At 43.9% G+C, this 25,855-nt stretch overlaps 1 protein-coding gene across 1 annotated transcript in view; it reads left to right on the top strand.

Moving 5' to 3' along the window:
• Positions 1 to 25,032, top strand: part of LOC120987072 (tyrosine 3-monooxygenase-like) — a 124,831-nt gene extending 99,799 nt beyond the window's left edge. Inside the window, exons 8-12 of the mRNA XM_040415708.1 lie at positions 4,222 to 4,291; positions 4,407 to 4,463; positions 18,478 to 18,573; positions 22,403 to 22,536; positions 24,873 to 25,032. Coding sequence (XP_040271642.1) covers positions 4,222 to 4,291; positions 4,407 to 4,463; positions 18,478 to 18,573; positions 22,403 to 22,536; positions 24,873 to 25,032 — 517 coding nt within the window. The remainder of the gene's footprint in view (positions 1 to 4,221; positions 4,292 to 4,406; positions 4,464 to 18,477; positions 18,574 to 22,402; positions 22,537 to 24,872) is intronic.
• The last annotated feature ends 823 nt before the right edge of the window (positions 25,033 to 25,855 follow it).

The following is a 25,855-nucleotide window of genomic DNA, read 5'->3' as shown; positions in this document are numbered from 1 at the left end:
TTTTCGTGTGGCACTGTAGGGCTTCAGAACTTGATTTGAAAGAACAACCCTGTCCATCTGCCTGTTGTAGTTCAGAATGCAGTCTGGTTTGGGGATAGTTATAGTGGTACTACGTACAGCGGCAGGGAGCTGGTGTTACTGTGAATAGTGGTCAGTACAAGGACATCCCTCTTGTCTTTGTACTTAACCACGAACATGTTCTCATTGAGGAGAGCACGGCTGTCTCCTTTTCTTAGTGGTTGCCCTATCAGGGATCTAGGGAGGCCTCTCTGATTTTTGAGTACTGTGCTGCACGCCACAGTACCTCTGGAACTTAGTGACCGTAAAAGTGGTAGACTCGTGTAGTAATTATCCACGTATAGATGGTAACCCTTATCCAGCAGTGGGTGCAGTAAGTCCCACACTATCTTCCCACTAACTCCTACGACGGGTGGGCATTCTGGGGGTTCAATCCGGGTGTCCCACCATTCATAAACTCGGAACTTGTGAATGTACCCAGAGCTACTCTCACTGACTTTATACAGTTTTAGGCCACACCTTGCCTGCTTGCTGGGCAGGTACTGGTGGAATCTTACTCTCCCTTTGAAAAGTAACATGGATTTGTCTATGCAGACATTTTGTTCTGGGGTGTACACTTCTGAAAACTTTGCGTTGAAGTGGTCAAGGACCAGCCTAATTTTGAACAGACGGTCAAATGCGGGGTCATTCTGGGGTGCGCACTGTGCATTATTGTTGTAATGCAAAAACTTCAGTATTGATTGGAATCAATTACGGGCCATTGTAATACTGTAAATTGGAGTGTGGTACAAGACATCCACACTCCAATACTGATTAATCTTTGTTTTCTTTTACTACGTCCATGTGCAGCAAGAGCCCCTAAAAGGTCATCATCTCTGCTGCATTTACTGGGGTCCAACCTTGGGGTCTAGAGTATGGCGATGTAGGGTGCTGGGAAATCAATTGCTGGGCATATAAATTTGTTTGGGTTACCATCAAATTTATAAAATCTTCAGACAAAAAGATAAAAATAAAAAATCGATTTCAGTGAAGCCCGCACATCTGAATTCCTGAGTCGCCCACAAACCCAGGAATTTGGGGCTGATAATTCTCAGGGGGTGGGGTCCATGTGGGCTCACTCTGGGGGGCTGCCTCCTCTGTTACCCTGGGGAACCTTCTAGAGGGTCTCTCATCAGGTGATGATGATGATGATGATGAGGGGGTAGAGGAGTAGAGAAAAGTGGCATCCTCTTCTCCCTCGCTGGCAGACTCCGTATCGGAGGCAAGGATGGCGTATGCCTCTTCAGTACACTCGTTGGGATGAATTTTTATTTTATTGGGGTGTAACGTGTGAAATGTGTAAACCTTTATTTAGTGCGAGGGGTGTGTATGTAGTGTTTTCACACGTGAAGGGGCTTGTAATAAATTTGAAATTAAATTTTGAAGAAAAGTTGCAAAAAAAAGTCTTCTGCACAAAAAAGCCTTTGCTGCACATAAAAAGTATTTTCTGCAAAAAAAACAAAAACTTGCAGTGCAAACTGAGCAGACGCAATCAGTAGTGGACACTACTGATCGGTGCTCAATAGTTGCAAGATGCACGTGCAAAAACCTAAACTCACACTAACTGAAATTTATATATATGTATCTAACTAACTACCACTAACTGCAGGTACGGAAAGGGACAGGGACGGATGGTGGTTTTGGGATCTGGAACAGCTGCAAATGAGAAAAAATAAAAATCAGTGCAGCTATTAAGGATGTTCTTCTTCTTTCTTCTTTTGTTCTTTTCTTCTTTTTTCAGCAGGAAAGGGTTAAATCGCAGTGGTGGTGCACCACAAGTCCCAGCAAGCCAACAGCAGCACAGAAAGACACATAACCTCTCTGCATGCAGTCACCAGCTATAATGGCTGCATGTAGGGAAGTTCTGCCTGTTCCTGTGCAGCTATAGCTCTGCCATTGGCTGGAGCATAGTACCAGCCAATAGCAGCACTGGCAGGGGACCCAAAACACTGGTGTCCCCTGCCTGACCTAGGAGGAGACAGGTCACCTCCACATGCCCCCCCCCCGCCACCCCCCCCCCTGCAGACCTGTGGAATCCGCATGTCTGTGGAATCGAGCCAATAGCAGTGATCGGGGCTGTAGGGGGGAGGAAATACCTCCCTGTGCCCCTATGAAACATGGCTGCCTGCTGTACTGAGCAGCCATCGTACCCGGTCACCGAGCGATTTAGATCAGGGAACGGGTATACACAGCGCCGTAGCTCCACGGCGCTAGGATTTCAGACCCCGCTTCCCTTCCAGCGCCGTACATGTATCCTAAGGGTTAAGGGCCTATTAGACAGTACGATTATCACCCAATTATCAGTAACATGCATTCACAGGAGCGCTCGTTCGTAATAATTGGCTTGTATTGTTAATGAAATACCACTGCACACTCGAAATTGGATACAAGTAAAATATCTTTTATTTTAAATATCCTCCAAATAAATTGGCAACAAAATACCTTAATGTATATGTGACAAATGTGTTTGACGTTTCAGTCAATTCCAAGACCTTGGTCACAGAGTCACTAATAGGACCAAAAGAGAACAATATACATACCATATAGACTCGAGTATAAGACAAGTTTTTTGGCACATATTTTTGTGCTCAAAAAGCCCCCTCGTCTTATACTCGAGTCTAGTCTAGCTCCGGTAATAGCAGGCAGTGCGGGGGGCGGCACTCACTCACTGACGTCACGAGCCTGCGCCGCCTAGTGGGAGCAGGCGCGTGACGTCAGTAAGTGAGCGCCGCCCCCCGCACTGCCTGCTATTACCGGAGCTAAGACAAAGTACCGGTAAGATATCCAAATAATCAGAGTAAAGCGCTCAGCAATGAGCGATGATTAAAGTTAAAGTACGGTAGTTACTGATTACGGTAGTTTATAAATATACTGCTGTGAGCGTCGGGGAGGGGGATCTGTGGATGGCACTGTAGGGGGATCTGTGGATGGCAGTGCCATCCACAGATCCCCCTACAGTGCCATCCACAGATCCCCCCTCCCCTAAACAGTGCCATCATGGCACTGTTTAGGGGAGGGGGGATCTGTGGATGGCACTATTTAGGGGGAGATCTGTGGATGGCACTGTTTAGGGGGGAGATCTGTGGATGGCACTGTTTAGGGGGGAGATCTGTGGATGGCTCGCTGTATTTAATGCAGAGTGTGTGTGTATATAATGCACACACTCTGCATTAAATACAGGGAGTCACCCTCTTGCAGATGTGTGTATATAATGTAGAGTGTGTGCATTATATACACATACACGCTGCATTTCCCACCCTAGTCTTATACTCGAGTCAATAATTTTTCCCATTTTTTGGGGGTAAAATTAGGGGCCTCGGCTTATACTCGGGTCGGCTTATACTCGAGTATATACGGTAAGTAAATATACTTATTTGTAGAAGATTGCTGAATACATAAAGGATTATAAAATGAATAATGGACGAGTGGGGAAGTACAGGTCAAAGCCTGTATCATGTCTACCCGGTGTGTATGGGGCCAACGTGGGTGAGTTACATAGTGTTAAAGTCTGCATTGTTAGAGCTGCAGAATGCACTCATACTTGTAATAGAGAGTAAAATGGTATAAAAGGGTATGGGGAGAACGATGTTTAGGTGGCTAGAATGTAGTAGAAGTTAGTAGAAGTTTGGCAGGGGTAAAATGGTATGGTTGGAAAGGAGGACTAGAGCTGGTGGCAAGGACAGAGTAGCAGAAAGGATTAGAAGAACAGGAGCATCCCAGGACCGGTGTACAAGACTTACCAAAGGAGGAGGTGAAGAGAAGCTTGTATAAATCAAGCAGCCAGTCAGCTGATGAGCGCTCATTAATTGGCTCCCTGTCATCTTTCATCAGTATGAAGAATGCCCAATTATCGGCAGCACATCTTCCTAATTTAATCAGGGATGTACTGCCGATCATAAATAGAACTGAATGAGGAAGGAACAAATTGTTCCTCCCGCATTCAGTTTGCATCGGCCTATGTAATCAGGACAGTGCAAATGAGTATTGATGAATGTTTTATCACCCATCAGCGCTCGCACTGCCCATTAACCGGGCAGTGTAATACCACCTTTATTCTAGTTCTACCCAGTCTATCAAACTGCGAAGGTAACTTTGCTAAATCTGTCAAGAGTGTACACATTACAACCCATTTCCATACAATTAATACATATTTAATTTATTAAGTGACTGCTGCCATGAACTGCTTGGCCACATCCCTATGCTTGCTGATAAAGAATTTGCACAGTTTTCACAGGTAAGATATTAGCCTGGAATAATTGTACCACTTGTTAGTAACTTATCTATAAAAATTTAAGCAAATGGCAATGAAATTATTAATTAAATTATACTTAAAATGTTTCTCCCCAAAGGACATTGGTCTGGCATCTCTAGGAGCATCTGATGAAGATATTGAAAGACTGTCAACTGTAAGTATCACATTTTTGACATATATGGAACATTGACTTGTATATTTGGGAACTGCACATATAACAATTTTCTAACATTTTAACCAATTCACTCTAAAAGCATTAATATCATAGAGAAGAACAGTCATGTGGAAATTAATTTGTCCAGTATTTTATTATTGGTGGCCTTATAAGTGGGGTTTTGACATGCCATACATATAATAGCACGCATAAACATAACATTATAGCAATACTGGATAATTAGTGTCAATACATCAATACTTACCGCAGGTATTCATTCTGTGGGATATTCTCAAATCATGACCGGTAGGTGGGCCCTGAGGACTGGAGTTGAGGAACACTGCTCTTACAAACACACTTTTATGACTATTGTTAGACTTTCATAGAAAGTGAAATTTATTCCCTTACACAAATGATCTTGCAAGTGCCCAACGGGGAGTCTCAAGTCCAGCAAGTGCCCAGACACTGGACCATACACAGCACCATCCCAATGGTGTTGATTTACTGCTCCACTGTCATGTTTTGTCATCCTGTAAGACAGCCCACCAACATCGGACTATGGTTTCTTGGGCCCACCAGAGGAAACTATTGTTGGGGCCCAACCCCTATATCATCAATAAAGTCTAATGGATTTTGAATTATAGAAATAGACCCTATTGGCAAATGATTGGCAGCCAAATGGATGTTTGTGTCCTGGACCTTTGGGGCCCAATATGGTGTTAGAGTCTGGGCCCACCAGAGCATCCTCTGGTTCTCTGATAGGCCAGTCTGATCTAGCAGCCCACTGTGCACTTCTTTGCATATTGGGATAAAGTTAGTTGTTTTTGGAAAGTCTAACTCTATCAAAGCCCACACATATACATTTATAAATGTGTTTAGATTCCCTACAGTAGTGAAATTTGTTTATTTAAAAGGGCTTTCTGATACTGATGACCTATCCTCCGGAAAGTTCATTAGTATCTGATTGGTGGGGTTCTGACACCCAGGAAATCGCTGATCAGCTGTTTGAGAAAGCACCGGCGCTCCTGTGAGTTCCGCAGCTTTCTTGCAGCTGAACATGCACATTGTACAGCGGCTGTGCTTGGTATCGCGGTGGGGCTGAGCGCTGTACCGAGCACAGTCGTTATACAATGTGCGGCACTCTACTTGTTAAAGGGTTTCTGTCACCCCATTAAACCGTTTTTTTTTTTTCTTTACTAATAATCCCTATAGTGCGATCTCATGATACATAAGCAAATTAATCATTTTGGTTCAGTAGAATTTGCTAAAAATCGATTTTTAAAATATGCTAATTACCTTGCTACCAGCAAGTAGGGCGGCTACTTGCTGGTAGCAGCCGCATCCTCCGATGGTAATGACGCCCCCTCGGCATGCTGATTGACAGGGCCAGGGAAGGGAATCGTTCTCTGCTGGCGCTGTTAGAATTTAAAATCTCGTGCCTGCGCCGTACCTGTCTTCAATCGGCGCAGGCGCACTGAGAGGCGGCCGCTCTCTCGACCGCTCCATCCTCAATGCGCCTGCGTCGATGACGTCATCAAGTACACCCGGAAGAGATTTATTATTAATAATCGTTGGTGGTATAGTGTTAATAACTGTCATTTTTATAAAATTATTTATTCCCATTTCGTTGGTGGTTTTTGTGGCAGCATGCTTATTATGTACATACTTACCTGATTCGAGCATCCATCGACGTCACCAGACTCTCCGCCTCCTTCCAGCGATGCCGGCGTCTTCTCTTCCGGGTGTACTTGATGACGTCATCGACGCAGGCGCATTCAGGATGGAGCGGTCGAGCGAGCGGCCGCCTCTCAGTGCGCCTGCGCCGATTGAAGACAGGTACGGCGCAGGTGCGAGATTTCAAATTCTAACAGCGCCAGCAGAGAACGATTCCCTTCCCTGGCCCTGTCAATCAGCATGCCGAGGGGGCGTCATTACCATCGGAGGATGCGGCTGCTACCAGCAAGTAGCCGCCCTACTTGCTGGTAGCAAGGTAATTAGCATATTTTAAAAATCGATTTTTAGCAAATTCTACTGAACCAAAATGATTAATTTGCTTATGTATCATGAGATCGCACTATAGGGATTATTAGTAAAGAAAAAAAAAAAAAACGGTTTAATGGGGTGACAGAAACCCTTTAAGCTGTGAGAAGGATGCAGCTCTCATAGGAGCACCAGTGCCTTCAGTGACTTCTCAAACAACTGATTGATGGAGATCAGTGGCAACTCTAGGAACAATATATAGGGGGGCACATAAGATACCACAGTCAAAATACAGAGATCCTTTATGTTGAACCTAGCTGTCTAGCTGTCTTTTAAAGGCAGCTAGGTGTTGTCAAAATCCAGACCGGCACATGAGTCCAGTCCGGTGTTTGACCCCACCTGGCCGCTAATCAGTCCAGCAGCACACACTGGGAGAAAAATACCTGCCTCCCCATACTACTCCCTTTACTGTGACACAGTATATATAAATAAGATTACAAAATACAAGAGTATGGCGGTATGCAGGGATGCCTTTTTATTGTACTAACCTAATACTTAAAAGACAAGCTTTCAAGAGTTTTCCTTTCTTCCTCTGTATTGATTTAGACCTGAGAAAGAGAGAAAAACTCTCAAAAACTTTTCTTTATAGTTTAAAGCAGTTTCAGCAAACACCAGAGCTGTGGAAATAATCCCATATGTTAAACATGTCACTAAAGAAGACCAATGAACAGACGCTCACAGGCTTATTCACAAAAGGGTGAAGAGTTTGGAGAAGGAAACAATCTAAGACAACATAACTGAATAGGGAAGTGAGCTGAATTGGAGAATTTTTTTCAAATCAGCTATGTTGTCCTATATTGTTCACTTCTCCTGACTTCTCCAAACTCTTCACCCTTTTGTGAAATAATCCTGTGGGTGTTGTTGGTGTGTGCAACTAATACTACTTATTCTGCTTGTAACGCATAATGCAGCAGTCAGGGGTGCGTGTAACTCAGGGTGAGCTGGTCAGGGGTGCATGTAACGCAGGGTGTGCTGGTCAGGGGTGCTTGTAATGCAGGGTGCTTTGGTCAGAAGTGCATGTAACGCAGGGGGCGCTGGTCAGGGGTGCATGTAACGCAACCTTACATCACAAAAAGAGTAATAACAAGCGATCGAAAAGTCATATGCACCCCAAAAGAGTGCCAATCAAACCGTCATCTCATCCCGCAAAAAATCATACCGTACACAAGATAATCGCCCCAAAACTGAAAAAACTATGGCTCTCAGACTATGGAAACACTGAAACATGATTTTATATATTTTTTTTTATTAAATCATTGTGTCAGACTTACATAAATAAAAAAAGTATAGATATTAGGTATAGCCGCGTCCGTAATAACTTGCTCTATAAAAATATCACATGACCTAACCCCTCAGGTGAATACCGTAAAAAATAAAAATAAAAACGGTGTAAAAAAAGCCATTTTTTGTCACCTTACATCATAAAAAGAGTAATAGCAAGCGATCAAAAAGTCATACGGACCCCAAAATAGTGTAAATCAAACCATCATCTCATCCCGCAAAAAATGAGACCCTACCTAAGATAATCGCCTAAAAACTGAAAAAACTATGGCTCTCAGTCTATGGAGACACTAAAACATGATTTTTTTTGTTTCAAAAATGAAATCATTGTGTAAAACTTACATAAATATAAAAAATTGTATACATATTAGGTATCTCCGTGTCCGTGGCAACCTTCTCTATAAAAATACCACATGATCTAACCTGTCAGATGAATGTTGTATATAACAACTAACAAAAAATGGTGCCAAAACAGCTATTTCTTGTTACCTTGCCTCACAAAAAGTGTAATATAGAGCAACCAAAAATCATGTGTACCCCAAACTAGTACTAACAAAACTGCCACCCTATCCTGTATTTCTAAAATTTGGAAATTGTATCTCTATTTTCGATTAATTCTTGTGGAACACCTAAAGGGTTAACAAAGTTTGTAAAACCAGTTTTGAATACCTTGAGGGGTGTAGTTTCTAAAATGTGGTCACTTTTTTGGAGTTTCTACTTTAGGGGTGCATCAGGGGGGCTTCAAATGGGACATGGTGTAAAAAAAACAGTCCAGCAAAATCTGCCTTCCAAAAACCGTATGGCATTCCTTTCCTTCTGCGCCCTGCCGTGTCCCCGTACAGCGGTTTACGACCACATATGGGGTGTTTCTGTAAACTTCAGAATCAGAGCCATAAATATTGAGTTTTGTTTGGCTGTTAACTCTTGCTTTGTAACTGGAAAAAAATTATTAAAATGGAAAATCTGCCAAAAAAGTGAAATATGGAAATTGTATCTCTATTTTCCATTAATTCTTGAGAAACACCTAAAGGGTTAACAAAGTTTTTAAAACCAGTTTTGAATACCTTGAGGGGTGTAGTTTCTAAAATGAGGTCACTTTTTTGGAGTTTCTACTCTAGGGGTGCATCAGGGGGGCTTCAAATGGGATATTGTGTCAAAAAACCAGTCCAGCAAAATCTGCCTTCCAAAAACCGTATGCATTCCTTTCCTTTTGCGCCCTGCTGTGTGCCCGTACAGCGGTTTACGAACACATATGGGGTGTTTCTGTAAACTACAGAATCAGAGCCATAAATATAGAGTTTTGTTTGGCTGTTAACCCTTGCTTTGTAACTGGAAAAAAAAATATTAAAATGGAAAATCTGCCAAAAAAGTGAAATTTGGAAATTGTATCTCTATTTTCCATTAATTCTTGTGGAACACCTAAAGGGTTAAAAAGTTTGTAAAATCCGTTTTGAATACCTTGAAGGGTGTAGTTTCTAGAATGGGGTCATTTTTGGGTGGTTTCTATTATGTAAGCCTCACAAAGTGACTTCAGACCTGAACTGGTCCTTAAAAAGTTGGTTTTCGAACATTTCTGAGAAATTTCAAGATTTGCTTCTAAACTTCTAAGCCTTGTAATGTCCCCCAAAAATAAAATGTAATTCCCAAAATTATCCTAACATGAAGTAGACATATGGAGAATGTAAATTAATAACTTTTTTTGTAGGTATTACCATGTATTATAGAAGTAGAGAAATAAAAACTTGGAAATTTGCAAATTTTTTAAAATTTTAGCAAATTTGGTATTTTTTTATAAATAAAAATGAATTTTTGACGGAAATTTTTTTTTTTTTAGAATGGCCTGGATAAGTAAAAGCGTTTTAAAGTTATCACCACTTAAAGTGACACTGGTCAGATTTGCAAAAAATGGCCTGGTCCTTAAGGTGAAATAAGTCTGTGTACTTAAGGAGTTAAAAATAATTGTGGTAGGCTGATACTGTGCCAAGGTGCCCTCACAGTAATAGTGCTCCCAAAAGTCACACCAATAGTAATAATTTTCTGCTAGAGCACACATGGTAGTAATAGTGTTCCTACAGTGCCCCCAACATGTCCCCACTGTGCCCCAGAAGTAATAATGCTCCCATACTGCCTATACTAGTAATCATGTTCCCCATAGACCGCCAGTAGTAATAAAGCCCATCATAATGCCCCCCAGTAGTAATAATTCTTCTTATAATGTGCCAGTGCAAAAAATACCCACTTTTAATGCCCCCAGTTGAGCTAATGTCCCCATAATGTGCCGGTATAAAATACCCCTATAAAATGCCCCCAGTAAATGCCCCATAGTGCTCCTCTCCCCCTTCTTCCTAGTGCCCCCCATAATTTACCAGTATAAAATACCCCTTCTTAGTGCCCCCTAGATGAGCCCATAGTACTCCTCTCTCCCCTTCCCCATAGTACCCACCATAATGTGCAACAGTATAAAATACCCCTATACAGAGCCCCCCATATAAAATACCCTTTCTTTGTGGCCTCAGTAGAAGTCCCCATAGTGTTCCTCTCCCCCCTTCCCCCATATAAAATACCCCTTCTTTGTGGCCTCAGTAGATGTCCCCATTGTGCCCCCAATAGTGTGCCAGTAAGAAGTGCCCCTATAGATGTCACCATAGTGCCACCCAATAATGTGCCAGTAAGAAGTGCCCCCATAGATGCCCCCACAGTGCCCCACAATAATGTGCCAGTAAGATGTGCACCCATAGATGCCCCCAAATCATGTGCAAGTAACAAGTGCCCCCATAGATGCCCCCCAATCATGTGCCAGTAAAAAGTGTCCCCACAAATGCCCCTCAATCATGTGCCAGTAACAAGTACCCCCATAGATGCCCCCCAATCATGTGCCAATAACAAGTGCCCCCATAGATGCCCCCAATCATGTGCCAGTAACAAGTGCCCCCATAGATGCCCCCCAATCATGTGCCAGTAACAAGTGCCCCATAGATGCCCCCCAATCATATGCCAGTAACAAGTACCCCCATAGATGCCCCCAATCATGTGCCAGTAACAAGTGCCCCCATAGATGCCCCCCAATCATGTGCCAGTAACAGGTGCCCCTATAGATTCCCCCCAATCATGTGCAAATAACAAGTGCCCCATAGATGCCCTCCAATCATGTGCCAGTAACAAGTGCCCCCACAGATTCCCCCCATCATGTGAAAATAACAAGTGCCCCATAGATGCCCCCCAATCATGTGCCAGTAACAAGTGCCCCCGTAGATGCCCCCAATCATGTGCCAGTAGTAGTACCATGTAACGGATCTCCTAGCACCCTGACCGGGTACCTCCGTCGATAGATGCTACTAGTGCTTTCCGAGGACTCCAAGCACTCCACTTGACACAGTACGCACTGCAGACCCCACGAACCGCCGAAGCTTGGTTGAGGTCTCACCGTCTCCTACCCACCCTGGACCTACGACAAGGCTCCAGGCTCCAGTGGGTGAACCTCTCCTAAAACCAGAGAGCAGGAACAGCTCTCACAAGAGCTAGTAGTTATAGCCAGGGGAGTATAGCAAATCTTCCAGCATATAGCAATCCCCCAGTGTCGATCAGTTACCCAAACACCAGCCTCAACATGATGAAGGATAAAACAGGAACTCTTTATTGAGGGCTACCCGCCCGTATTTAAGCAGGTCCCCATCTGGTGGACACGCCCCTAGGGGACCAGAAGGAAGACTGTGACACAGGACAGATATGTAGCACTCAGGATACACAGACTCAACACATCTCCACAATGCATCATGGTTTCCTCCTCTCTGCCCTGGAGACACCGGAGGAGCAATTCAATTATCTCTCAGGACAAAGGGAAATCGCCAATACACATGTGGAGACAACAGGACAGAAATCACCACCCAAACACACAATGTCACACCCCTACGGCAAACACAGACATTTAACATATCCCCAGATAGCTCAAGTCTGAGTGCACATCATTAGGTGAATGGCACTCAGAATACACGAATACAATAAAATTAGCTATCTGGGTACCCTCACATAACAAAATACAATTCCAAAGACAGATTTAAGCTGTGCGGCCGGTCTGTCTTCTCCTTTAAAGTTAGTATGGGCCATAATCCTGAGGCAAGAGGCTGGTAAACAGGCTTCTCCAAAACCCAGTGGCGAGGTTGGTTTCGCCACACATCTCCCCCTCCCAGGGAAGACTAACCAGATACCTGACCTCATGCCGGTCGGTATCTGAGTTAGTCTGGCAGTCCTCCCACAACCCAATACTGGACCTGTTGAATTTTGGGGCCTGGCTCTGTTCGGTATGTCCCCAGCTGTTGAGGGGGCATCTGCTACTCCTTGCTTCCTTGTTGCTCTCTAGCTTGGAGCTGTAGGTACTTGGTGGGCAGAGGCCGACTGCGCTCTGCCCAGATGCCGGCTCTTCCGCTGGGGTAGCCTGTGGGATGTCCGGCTCTGGAGAAGAGGATAGGGGAGGCCAGAGGCCGGCTGCGCTCTGCCCAGATGCCAGCTCTTCCACTGGGGTAGCCTGTGGGAAGTCCGGCTCTGGAGAAGAGGATAGAGGAGGGCAGAGGCCAACTGCGCTCTGCCCAGATGCCAGCTCTTCCGCTGGGGTAGCCTGTGGGATGTCCGGCTCTGGAGAGGAGGATAGGGGAGGCCAGAGGCCGGCTGCGCTCTGCCCAGATGCCAGCTCTTCCGCTGAGATGTGGTCAGGGAATCCTATCCCCAGGACCTTGTTGCAGATCGGCTGTGGAGAAGAGGATAGGGCTGGGCAGAGGCTGACTGTGCTCTGCCCAGATGCCAGCTCTTCTGCTGGGGTAGCTTGTGGGGAGTCAGGCTCTGGATAAGAGGATAGGGGAGGCCAGAGGCCGACTGCGCTCTGCCCAGATGCCAGCTCTTCCGCTGGGATGTGGTCAGGGAATCCTATCCCCAGGACCTTGTTGCAGATCGGCTGTGGAGAGGAGGAATTGCTTACCTCCTCCTTCTGGCATTCCTGCAGGGTTGGTGGGGGATCTGAACCGGCCGTCCAGCATCCCGGTAGGCCTGGTGCAGAGACCGCGGTCCCATCTGCATCATTGGAGTTAGGGGTGCTGTCCCCCTGTGGTTGGGGAGAGAGACCGGTTGTCTCCTCTCCCTTCAAAGTACACTGCCGCTGGGGAGAGAGACCGGCTGTCTCTTCTCCTATTAACACCCTCTGCTGCTGGGAAGGGGGGACGACACACTTCTCTCCCTGTATTACCTCCATCTGGAGTTGGAGATCTGGGCCGGCTGCCCAACATCCCTGTAGGGCCGGTGGAGAGATCTCGGTCCCATCTCCACCTGCCATCTGTGGGTCTTCCCAGGACCAGTCTGTGAGGTCTCTCAACATTTGCAGTAAGGACCACCTGCGTCCACACCTGGCAACTCCGGCTGCTGCTGAGGGTCTGGGCCAGCTGCCCAGCATCCCGGTGGAGAGACCTCGGTCCCGTCTCCACTTGCCTGTTTTGGTTCCTCACAGGACCAGTCTATGAGGACCCCTACTTCGGGTTCCTCTGGCCGCCTCAGGGGGAGACTGCTTACCTCCTCGGATGCAAACTCTGCTCGGCTGCTGTAACACTCCTTCCGCTGGGCAACTTCTCTCTCTTTCGCCAGTCGAAATTTTTATTCCATCCTTGCGTGTCGCTTGGCTGTGACCTGGTTCCAGATGGCCTGGTATATATCCATGGACACATTATCTGCATACTGGGCGACTCGCTGCCTCACCTCGGCCAGCCAGTCATCTTCAGAGCCTTCCATACTTGTCTGCTCCAAGTCGCTGGATACCTCTGCTCCCAGGGGCGCTGCACGAGTGCTAGCGTTGCCTTCAATTTGTAACTCCACACGTTACCGGTGTCTCTGAGCTGCTTCTCCTCGCACTAGGACGCCATCCTACTGCTTGCCACCAATGTAACGGATCTCCAAGCACCCCGACCGAGTACCTCCGTCGATAGATGCTACTAGTGCTTTCCGAGGACTCCAAGCACTCCACTTGACACCGTACACACTGCAGACCCCACGAACCGCCGAAGCTTGTTTGAGGTCTCACCGTCTCCTACCCACCCTGGACCTACGACAAGGCTCCAGGCTCCAGTGGGTGAACCTCTCCTAAAACCAGAGAGCAGGAACAGCTCTCACATGAGCTAGTAGTTATAGCCAGGGGAGTATAGCAAATCTCCCAGCGCATAGCAATCCCCCAGTGTCGATCAGTTACCCAAACACCAGCCTCAACATGATGAAGGATAAAACAGGAACTCTTTATTGAGGGCTACCTGCCCGAATTTATGCAGGTCCCCATCTGGTGGACACGCCCCTAGGGGACCAGAAGGAAGACTGTGACACAGGACAGATATGTAGCACTCAGGATACACAAACACAACACATCTCCACAATGCATCATGGTTTCCTCCTCTCTGCCCTGGAGACACCCGAGGAGCAATTCAATTATCTCTCAGGACAAAGGGAAATCGCCAATACACATGTGGAGACAACAGGACAGAAATCACCACCCAAACACACAATGTCACACCCCCACAGCAAACACAGACATTTAACATATCCCCAGATAGCTCAAGTCTGAGTGCATATCATTAGGTGAATGGCACTCAGAATACACAAATACAATAAAATTAGCTATCTGGGTACCCTCACATAACAAAATACAAATCCAAAGACAGATTTAAGCTGTGCGGCCGATCTGTCTTCTCCTTTAAAGTTAGTATGGGCCATAATCCTGAGGCAAGAGGCTGGTAAACAGGCCTCTCCAAAACCCAGTGGCGAGGTTGGTTTCGCCACATACCATATAAAAAAAATAAACACTTATACTTACCTCCATCAGGCTGGCAGCGATGCGATGCAGGCCTCTTCCGGCCTGTGTCCCGCACTGTACGGCTCAGGCGGCGCGATGATCATTACGCAGCCTGCAGCCTATAAGAGGAACGGGGAAGGGAGACACCTCTCCCTCCCCTGCCCCGCCGCAGCACTTCCATCTGTATCGCTGTCCTGTGGACAGCCATACAGATGACTATGGAGATGAGCGCTTCCACAACGGAAGCACTCATCTCCCTGTGCCCTGCCACCACCCCCCACGTCACCAGTGGCCAGCGGGGCTCAAGAGGTAGCTGCCTTGGGCTCCCCAGGAGTAACTGGGCCCGGGGCAGCTGCCCCTTTGGCCCCACGTTAAAGACGGCCCTGGCTGTACTAGCGTCTGAGGCCAGCATTTTAAAGGGGAATCAGCGGGGGGCACGCGGTGGGCCAAGGAATAACCTGGGGGGGGAAGTGCTCCCCCTTGCCCCCCTGTAGCGACGCCTATGGTGGAGAACCTGGAGATCCCTGGTGTCGGACCCTCACTGATCAGATACCGATTACCTATCCTGACTATAGGTCATCAGTATCAAAATCTCAGAAAACCCCTTTAAGTATAATTTATCTAACTAAATTTCTTTAGAGTGCCTTCAATGAAATTTCACAAATATAAATTAGAAAATAACAGTGCACATAAAAACATTTGTAATATCTGTGGAAAATAATAAAATCTCAGCTTTGGCATTTATTAAAGAATGTCTCTAATATGCTAAATTAGTCTCAAGCTGGCCATGTATTTCAGAACAGTCAACATCTCTTTTTCCCTGCATGCTATGGTAATCTGAGCATGCATGTTTATTGCCATATAGTGAGAGTAATGGGCGGCTACCAAATACCTGGATCTGCTTATCTCTCAGGCAACAAAGGACTAGGCTTATTAAAGTCCAATAAAGTAACTAGAGATGAGTAAATTATTGAAAAGTTCGATTCGGCTGATTCGCCAAATTTTACAAAAAAATTTGCTTCATAAGTAGCGGGTGCAATGACAGGGAGCTGCTATAGCGCCGCCCCCCGTCATTGTACCTCTCAGATGCCGTGTTCATACATGATCGCGGCATCTGAGTGTAAAAACGGTGTAAAATTAACATAAAAAAATTAAATCAAACATACCACCTCCATTTGCTTACCACTCATGGGATTTCGTCTGAGATCTTCAATCAAGATTGATTGGAGTCCTGTCAAGAGCAAATGGAGTAGGTAAGTATGATTTTTTTTGTTTTTTACACTATTTCAGGTTAAATCGATTCGCTAACACGAAGCACGAGGAAATTCGGCTTTGAGGCAAATCGAATGTATCCTGAAATTCGGATTGAATTCCACTTCGTGAGATTTGATTAGCTCATCTCTAAAAGTAATATACACATTATTATCACTAGATCCCAAATATCCAAGTGTCTAAGGATCTTAAAGGGGTATTCCAGTTATGTGATTTTTTTCAACTCCTGTAGCGTTGGTGTGTACGTGGTACACTTAGGCCTCTTTCACAAGGGCGAGATTTCCACACGGGTGCAATGCATGAGGTGAGCGCATTGCATCCGCACTGAATCCGGACCCATTCACTCCAATGGGGCTGTGCACCTGAGCGGTGATTTTCACGCATCACTTGTGCGTTGCGTGAAAATCGCAGCATGCTCTATTTTGTGCGTTGGGCCTCATAGATGTGAATGGTGCTGCGTGAAAATCGCAAGCAAGTGCGAATGCGGTGCGATTTTCACGCATGGTTGCTAGGAGATGATCGGGATGGGTACCCGATCATTATTATTTTCCATTATAACATGGTTATAAGGAAAAATAATAGCATTCTGAATACAGAATGCTTAGTACAATAGGGCTAGAGGGGTTAAAAAAAATATATAATAATTTAACTCACCTTAATCAACTTGTTCGCGCAGCCTGGCTTCTCTTCTTTCTTCTTCTTTGCTGTTCAGAAGGAAAAGGACCTGTGGTGACGTCACTGCGCTCATCACATGGTCCATCACACGATCCATAGTGATGTCATCAAAGGTCCTTTACCCATGTCCTGAAGAAATGCGGAACGAAATTGCGGAACGGAATTACGTACCCATTCATTTCTATGGGGCAGCACTTCCGGGTCCGCAATTCCGTGCCCGAAAAAAATAGAACATGTCCTATTCTTGTCCGCAATTGCGGACAAGAACAGGCATATTCTATTAGTACCGGCAATGTACGGTCCGCAAAATGCGGAACGCAGATTGCCGCTTTCCGTGTTTTGCCGATCCGCGGCTCCGTGGATCTGCAAAACACGTTGCGGACGTGTGAATGGAGCCATACAGAGAGATATGGAAAATAGTGAGAGATACATAATGAAAAAAATACAGATACAATGTAAGATTTGCAGACAGACAGGCTCAGACAGAATACCAGATACCAGAAATACAGAAATAGATAAAAGGCAGAAACATAACAGCATCAAGACATAGACACAGTAAGCAGTTTGAAACAGCAAGTAACAGATGAAGCAGGTAGGAAAAGACCAAGTGACACTGAGCAAGATCTACACAGGTAAGCTGAAAAAAGACACAGAAAAAGCTCCAATAAAACCTAAGCTTATTGCTACATGTCAGGATTATTCAGCAAGCCAGCTTCAGGTGATGTAGAGCACTGCTCCCTTACATGCCTTGTGGAATCAGCTCTCAGCAGACAGGAAGTTCAGAGCATAGAAGCTCCAATGAGAGCTATTCACAGGTTCAAGAGAATCCACTTCACAGAGCTGGGACTAGACAAAGAGCAGAGAAACTGAGCATGATCGACCAGCAGCAGGGGAGAGCAGACAGGTTATAACTAAGGGATGCAGAAGTGTGAGCAAGGCAGAGGGAGACTAAGACGTAAGTAGATATTATTAGACAACAGTGACAAAAAGTTTATTACAGTGTATTAGACATTTGTACAACCTGCACAATGCTTTCAAAGCAGACACATTAAGCAGGAATACCCCTTTAAGTGTATGGACAGTTTTGTAAGCACATTTAATGGACATGCACTATAATGGACATACACTATAAATATTGTGGACGCCCCCAGAAGAAGCGCGGCGAAACATACGTTGGGGTTTTCCAAGCCCCCTCCAGCTCTGTATTGGTATGTGTTCACTTTTTATGTGCTTTTCTTTTGTACTTTTGATTATGGTCCTTTGGACCGAACTGAATAAGGCTGATCCCCTTTCATACTAAACTGACCACTGTGATGTCTGAGCCTGATCAAGTGTCCATATTATATTGAGATTATTGTCATATTATTACTGTTGCCGGATGGTTGGTCTCTGACATCATTCTATTTGGGCATGCATTATAGTGGATATGTTTAGAGGTCTAGCCCTTTACATCTAGTACAATTATTTTGCTCAAGTGCTTTATAACAATATAACATATGTAGAATCAGAGTTTGGTGGGGTATATCATCTATCATAGCACCTACCTGCAATGTTTTTATAATTGTCTTTGGTATTACCAGTGTATGTCTAAATGTGGACACTTAACGAAGATATTTTTTTTTGTACTATATATGTGTGACGTTTTTGAATCGGTTTTCAACTCCCAGCAGGCCCAGACTGACTACAGCTATCAGCCTACAGCAGGGCATGGTGGGAGTTGTAGTTTTACAACAGCTGGAGAGCCGCAGGTTGGCCATCCCTGCAATAGATGATGAGACACCATCATGTACATATTATGTATGACTACAAAATACTTGATGGTGACAGGATCTCTTTCAGAGGACATTACGAGCAATGATAGAGTGTGTCAGGTTAGAAAATGATTCAGCATGAAGATATACATTGTTAAATGATTGAACATTATTCCAGCTGTACTGGTTCACCATTGAGTTTGGACTCTGCAAGCAGAATGGATCAATTAAAGCCTATGGAGCTGGCCTGCTCTCATCTTATGGGGAACTCTTGGTAAGAAATTTTGAAATATGATTAAAAAAAAGTATATTTGAATATAAATATATGAAAATATTAATTATAAATACAGCAGCAAATGTGGTAAAAAAAACACTACATACCTCATCCTTGTATATAAGTGACCAACACACATGATCACTGCAGTCAGTGGCCTCAGCAATAAGTTGCGATGTGCTAATGTCAGCAGAACATAACTGTATGATTTTTAACTCCCTGCCTGCCGCCGTTCCCTCTTACTGCAGCACCTAGAGGCTCCGTCTTCTCACCCTTTGGCACGCCCATGTCCAGTTGATTGACGTCCTAGTTCTCCTCAGTGCCACCGAAATCATGCGTGTGCACCGTCCCGTTTAGTATTCAACGCAGTGAGCGAAGGACGCTCTCCTGCTGCCGGCTGCACTCACCGCGCCTGCGCCGAATACTAAACGGGACGGTGAAGGCCCAGAATTTTACGGACACAGATGAGAACTAGGACGTCAATCAACTGGACATGGGCATGCCAAAGGGTGAGAAGACGGAGCCTCTAGGTGCTGCAGCAATGCCCCAGTAGCACCTAGAGCCACATTAGCATATTATAAAAGTCTTTATTTTGAGGGAACGGCAGCAGGGAGGGAGTTAAAAATCATACAGTTATGTTCTGCTGACATTAGCAAATCGCTAATATCAGCCAGCTACATAACGATTTTTCTCATGACAGAAACCCTTTAAGAGATATGAGTCTCCTAAATAGCAACTTTCTTCTTGTCAGGCGCCTATTAATAGGAGTTTTCATACAACAAAAAATTACATTTATGTTCATTCTTCTATTCATGCTTTAACCCCTTCCCGACACATGACGTACTACTACGTCATGGAAACCACTGCCTTCCCGCAATTTGACGTAATTGTACGTCAAGGTGATCGCGTGGGCACCGAAGCGGTGCACGCGCGATCACTGCAGGGGCCCAGCAGTCCCTGGTAGCCGGGCCCCTGCTGTATCCACCAGCATCGCTGTAAAAGCCGATGCCTGTGGATTAACCCCTTCTATGCCGCGGTCCGCTCTGACCGCGACATAGAAGGGGTTTGTGTTGAGCGAGTGAGCACATTGAGTCCCCGCGCTGCTGTGACGGAGACCCGATGCGTGACAAGGCAGCCTGATGCCGTGCAGAGGCTGCCCAAAGCCTTGCAAGGCATCGGGACCTGCCTTCTATGGGAGCCGAGGAGATCCAGCCTCAGGCTGGGTCTCCTAGGCACCCTGTTAGTGTATGACTCAGTGTCATACACTAACAGGCAATACATTACAATACATTTTGTAAGGTATGGCAGAGGGGATTAGTAAAGAAAAAAAACGACCCTTTCCCCTTATTTTATAATAAAAAACAGGAAAAAAACACACTTATTAGGTATCGCCGCGTCCGTAATGACCGGGTCTATAAATATATCACATGATCCACCCTGTCCGATAAACACCATAAAAATTAATTTAAAAAAGGTGTAAAAAAAGCAATTTTTGTCACCTTACATCACAAAAAGTGCAACACCAAGCGTTCAAAAAGGCGTATTTCCCACAAAATGGAATCAATAAAACCGTCACCTCATCCCGCAAAAAATTAGCCCCTACCTAAGACAATCACCCAAAAATTAAAAAAAAACTATGGCTCTCATAACATGGAGACGCTAAAACATAATTGTTTTGTTTCAAAACTGCTATTATTGTGCTAAAGTGAAATACATAAATACATAAAAAAAATAATACACATATTAGGTATCACCACGTCCGTGACAACCAGCTCTATAAAAATATCACATGACCTAACCCGTCAGGTGAACACCGTAAAAAAAAAAAAAAAACTGTGTCAAAACAAGCAATTTTTGTCACCTTGCATCACAAAAGGTGCAACACCAAGTGATCAAAAACGCGTATGCCCCCCAAAATAGTACCAATCAGACCATCACCTCATCCCACAAAAAATGAGACCCTACCTAAGAGAATCGGTCAAAAAATAAAAAAGCTATGGCTCTCAGACTATGGATACACAAAAATATCATTATTTCGGTTTCAAAAATGCTATTATTGTGTAAAACTTTAATAAATGAGAAAAAGTATACATATTAGGTATCACCACGTCCGTAACAATCTGCTCTATAAAAATGTCACTTGACTGAACCCCTCAGGTGAACGCTGTAAAAATAAATAAATAGAAACTGTGCTAAAACAACCAATTTTTTGGTCACCTTGCCCCATAAAGTGTTATAATGAATGATCAAAAAATCATATGTACCCAAAAATAGTACTAATAAAACTGGCACCTTATCCCCTAGTTTCCAAAATGGGGTCACTTCTTGGGAGTTTCTACTGTAAGGGTGCATCAGGGGGCTTCAAATGGGACATGGCATCTAAAAACCATGTGGAGTTCCTTTTCTTCTGCACCCTGCCGTGTGCCCATACAGCAGTTTATGACCACATGTGGGGTGTTTCTGTAAACCGCAGAATCTGGGTAATAAATATTGAGTTTTGTTTGGCTGTTAACCATCGATGTGTTAAAGAAAAAAATTGATTAAAATGGAAAATCTGCCAAAAAAGTGAAATTTAAAAATTTGATCTCCATTTTCCTTTAATTCTTGTGGAACGCCTAAAGGGTTAACAAAGTTTGTAAAATCGGTTTTGAATACCTTGAGGGGTGTAGTTTCTACAATGGGGTCATTTATGGGGGTATCCACTATGTAGGCCCCACAAAGTGACTTCAGACCTGAACTGGTCCTTAAAAAGTGGGTTTTGGCAATTTTCTTAAAAATTTGAAGAATTGCTTCTAAACTTCTAAGCCTTCTAACGTCCTAAAAAAATAAAATGACATTTCCAAAATGATGCCAACATAAAGTAGACATATGGGGAATGTTAAATAATAAATATTTTATGAGGTATCACTTTCTGTTTTAAAAGCAGAGAAATTGAAATTTAGAAAATTGCGAATTTTTAAAATTTTGGGGTAAATTTGGGATTTTTTCATAAATAAAGGTGAAATATTTTGACTCAAATTTATGACTATCATGAAGTACAATGTGTCACGAGAAAACAATCTCTGAATGACTTGGATAAATAAAGGCGTTCCAAAGTTATTACCACATAAAGTGAGATATGTCAGTTTTGCAAAATTTGGCCTGGTCAGGAAAGGGGGCAAATGGCCCAGATGGCAGGTGGTTAAAAAGTGGATTCCGGAAATTTTCTGAAAAATTTCAAGATTTGCTTCCAAACCAAGCCCTCTAACTTCCCCAAAAAATAAAATGTCATTTTCAAAATGATCCAAAAATGAATTAGACATATGGGGAATGTAAAGTAATATCTATTATATGAGGTATCACTATCTATTATAAAAGTAGAGAAATTCAAATTTGAAAATTTGGGAATTTTTTAAAATATTTTGGTAAATTTTGGATTTTTTCACAAATAAAGGTGAAATATATTGACTCAAGTTTATGGCTATCATGAAGTACAATGTGTCACGAGAAAACAATCTCAGAATGGCTTGGATAAGTAAAAGAGTTCCAAAGCTATTACTACATAAAGTGACACAGATTTGCAAAAAATGGCCTGGGCAGGAAGATGAAAACAGGCCCGGGGTTGAAGGGGTTAAAAAAAACATGTTCAGATATGGGCTCATGGAACCATATAATCATGTGGACCCATTTTTTGGAGCTAAATCTCAGTTTTAAATTTATGGACTTGGCATATCTGGTTAAGGGCCAACAGGCTTTGGCATGAAAGGACTAATCTGTAATTTTATTTTTATGTTTTCTTAAAATGGAATGATATAGTGACTAGTTAACAATCATGGCTATGTGTTTTCAGTATGCTATGTCAAATAAGCCTGAACTTAAGCCCTTTGATCCAGAAGTCACTGCAATACAACCGTATCAGGACACTGCCTTTCAACCTGTATACTTTGTGTCAGAAAGCTTTGAAGACTCCAAAGTAAAACTCAGGTGAGGATGACATTTAAGCAGTGTGAAGTTACCAAATGTAAAACCATGTTCACCAGTGTTCTCAACAACGTGACTCTCAGGACTCTTATATGTGACTTCCACCTAGCAGTGAACCCGGTGACTAGTGATGGCCAAACATCTGCCGGACGGTTCGAGAAGTATTATTCGAATTTGTGATCTCCATTCATTATTTTTTTCAATGCAAAATATCGGCAATATAATTTTTGCGTACGCGCATGCGCAAAATAGTTTTTTTGGGGGGCGACTGGTATATCACACCAGTTATAATTATTTTTTCCAATACTGTTTGTCACTGTGTGTAGCAGAGGGAACGCAGCAAAACCGCAAACAAATGCTGCTGTACCCAAATGCACTATAAAGAAAGTATATTATTGGTATATAACACCCCGCTTCTATCAGTTTTTTGGGGGGGCGACTGGTTTATCACACCAGTTATAATTATTTTTTCAAATTGCGTTTGTCACTCTGTAGCTGCAGTATCGCTGCATAACCGCTCACCAGTCACTATGCTGCACAATACAAATCCACTATAATATGCTTTCTATGTTAGAAAGTATATTATAAGTGTATTACACCCCTATATACTGCACACCTATCAATAGTACACCTATACCAGTCCTTAAGAGGACTTTTGTGGCCCTATTAGCTAGCGATTGGTGTCACTAACAGTCTGTCCCTGCTCCACACAGCAGCCTCTCCCTACACTGACAAAAGACTGAATGTAAAATGGCAGCCAGATCAGGTTTATTTATAAGGTAAGTGGGTATGTCCATGTGCTGAGATGTCTCAATTGGCTGTCCTGTACCACCTGATGGATGTGTCATGGGTCAAAGTTCTTCACAATGTAAAAGAATATGGCGTGCGAACCGCAAGGCCATCTCTGCCGGTGACGTCACCAACACAAATAGGCAGTTTGAAGTGCTGCCCTAAAATGTTTTAAAGGTGGGCACCACTAGTACCTGCCTCTAAAACAGCCTAGGGCAGCGCTACAGACCACCCATTTGTACTGATGCAACACAAGGCAAGGGGAGCATCGAAGCAAGGAATTGGTGCAATGATCCATTCATGCATAGTAAATGATTAAAGAAGAGGTTATATCCGGAAAACCACTTTAGGTTACAAAAACACTTGATAAAAGTTGGCTGAACCTACTGATTTTGGCTGGATCAGCCAGTAATCTTATGTGTTTGTGGCTGGGGACTGGGGAATATGGGGACTCATCATTATACGCTGGATCTGTTAGCATTTAAAATTAACGGCAGCAGAAAACTGATGACAGATTTCCTATAAAGAGGTTGGAAAATTTTCAATGTAATTTGTCAAAATGCCGTATACAATCATGTCTGTTCCATACAAGCATACATGACTGTATACAGTACCCAAAGTGTCCAAATGGAGGCCCCCTGCTGCCGCAGTTTCAGTGAAGTGAACATAAATAATCATACCTGTCATTCGTCAATGGGCTGCAAGATGGCAGCCACCACTTCCTCTCACTGTTCCCGGGTATCTTCTTTTCCATGCAGGTACTGATTGACAGATGCACATATCCGGCGGCAGAGACAGGCAGCAGATTCTCCTGCACTGGATGCATCTATATTCTGGTCAATGCAGAATAGAAGGTACCCAGGAACAGCCATGCGAAGTGATCGCCACCATCTTGCGGACCATGGTTGTGGAGGATAACAGGCCAAAGGCCTTTATTAGGATGTCTGGGGGACAGTATATAGTTAGGTGTGCTTGCATGTAGCATACATACATTACTGCACATGGGATTTTGACAAATTGCCTTGGAAAGCACCCACAGATCTTGCTTTGAGGTCCTCTACTGTCTATACCTGCCCTTGCTGCAGTTTATAAGCAAACACAATGATGCAACACTATCCTGCAGGGGCCTATGTGTTCCAAACCTTAAAGGGGTATTCCAGGATTTGGATGGCTTATTCTCAGGGTAGGCCATCAGCATCAGATCGGCAAAGGTCTGACATCTCACACCCCCATGTAGTGGATGGAGCTGATAGCTGCTCGTTCATATCAATGGGGGCAGTGCTGTAGTTACCAGCTCCGACCACTACACAATGGACAGCGGTGTAGTTCGGACCCAGACTTTCAGTGACACAAGGTAACAGCTGATCTACAGAGGTTTCGGGTGTCAGATCCCCACTGATGAGATATTGATCTCCTATCCTGAAGATATGCCATCAATTTCAAAATCCTGGAATACACCTTATTAAATATTTCTGTCTTTTTCACTTGTATTACTTCCTTATTTAGCATTTAATTTTGGTGCTGACAAACATATTTGACTTGTTTCCTAGAGAATATGCTCTGAAGATGAAGAAGCCATTCTGCCTATGCTATGATCCCGTAACTTGCAGTGTTGAAATCCTGGACTCTTTTCAGAAGGTCAGGACTGTCCTATGTCAAATTAAAGATGAACTTAGGAGTCTATGCTGTGCACTTGACAAGATATGTTAGAAACAATGAAGAAACCTACATGTAAAGAGTAGACATTTATAGAGTTTTATAGCTAAGTTAAAGATCCTAAGAATACATAATAAAGACAGAAACTGAAGTAGTGGTTTAACCGTCACTATTTACCTATCTGATCATCTGTGACTACAACTCCCAATATACCTTGGGCATGAGCTAGCATATAAGTACAAATGTTAAGTCAATACCCTGGTGTGCATGTTTTACACATTATAAAGTATGTAGATAAATTTGCATTTAAAATAAATAAAATTTGTCATAAATGAAATTGCTATTGTTCTCTCTTTTACTGGATTTCATAATCATTATCTCAGCTTGTAAAGTCTAATTATGATATTACATTGATCTGTTTAAGGGATTGTCTGCTTGAACTCCCCCAACCACAAGCTTTACCACTTCTAGACAAGGTCATTTACCCCCTTCTGGACCAGGCCTAATTTAGTGAATCTGTCATGGGTCACTTTATGTGGTGATAACTTTGGAACACTTTTACTTATCCAAGCCATTCAGAGATTGTTTTCTCGTGACACATCATACTACTGTAGATGTCTTAGGGCTTGCCTCTTGCAGGACAGCATGTACTTTTTATCATTACCGTCGGGGGTTGACTGGCCATAGACCCTACAGGGAAATGAGGGTGAGGGTGGGTGGGGCGTAATGGAAGAGGTTGACTAGGTTGTATATACTTGTGAACCATGTTGAGGGGTTGGGGGTGTGTTAGGGAGGAGGGGGAGGGCACGGTTGTCATCACTGGGCAGAATGGGACCCCCCACAGATGTAAACTCTGAATGAGTCATAAAGTTCTAAC

Source organism: Bufo bufo, chromosome 1 (assembly GCF_905171765.1).
Source record: "Bufo bufo chromosome 1, aBufBuf1.1, whole genome shotgun sequence".
NCBI classification, from domain to species: Eukaryota; Metazoa; Chordata; class Amphibia; order Anura; family Bufonidae; genus Bufo; species Bufo bufo.
The sequence above is the reverse complement of the archived record's forward strand: the minus strand, read 5'-3'. Positions and strand labels throughout refer to the sequence as shown.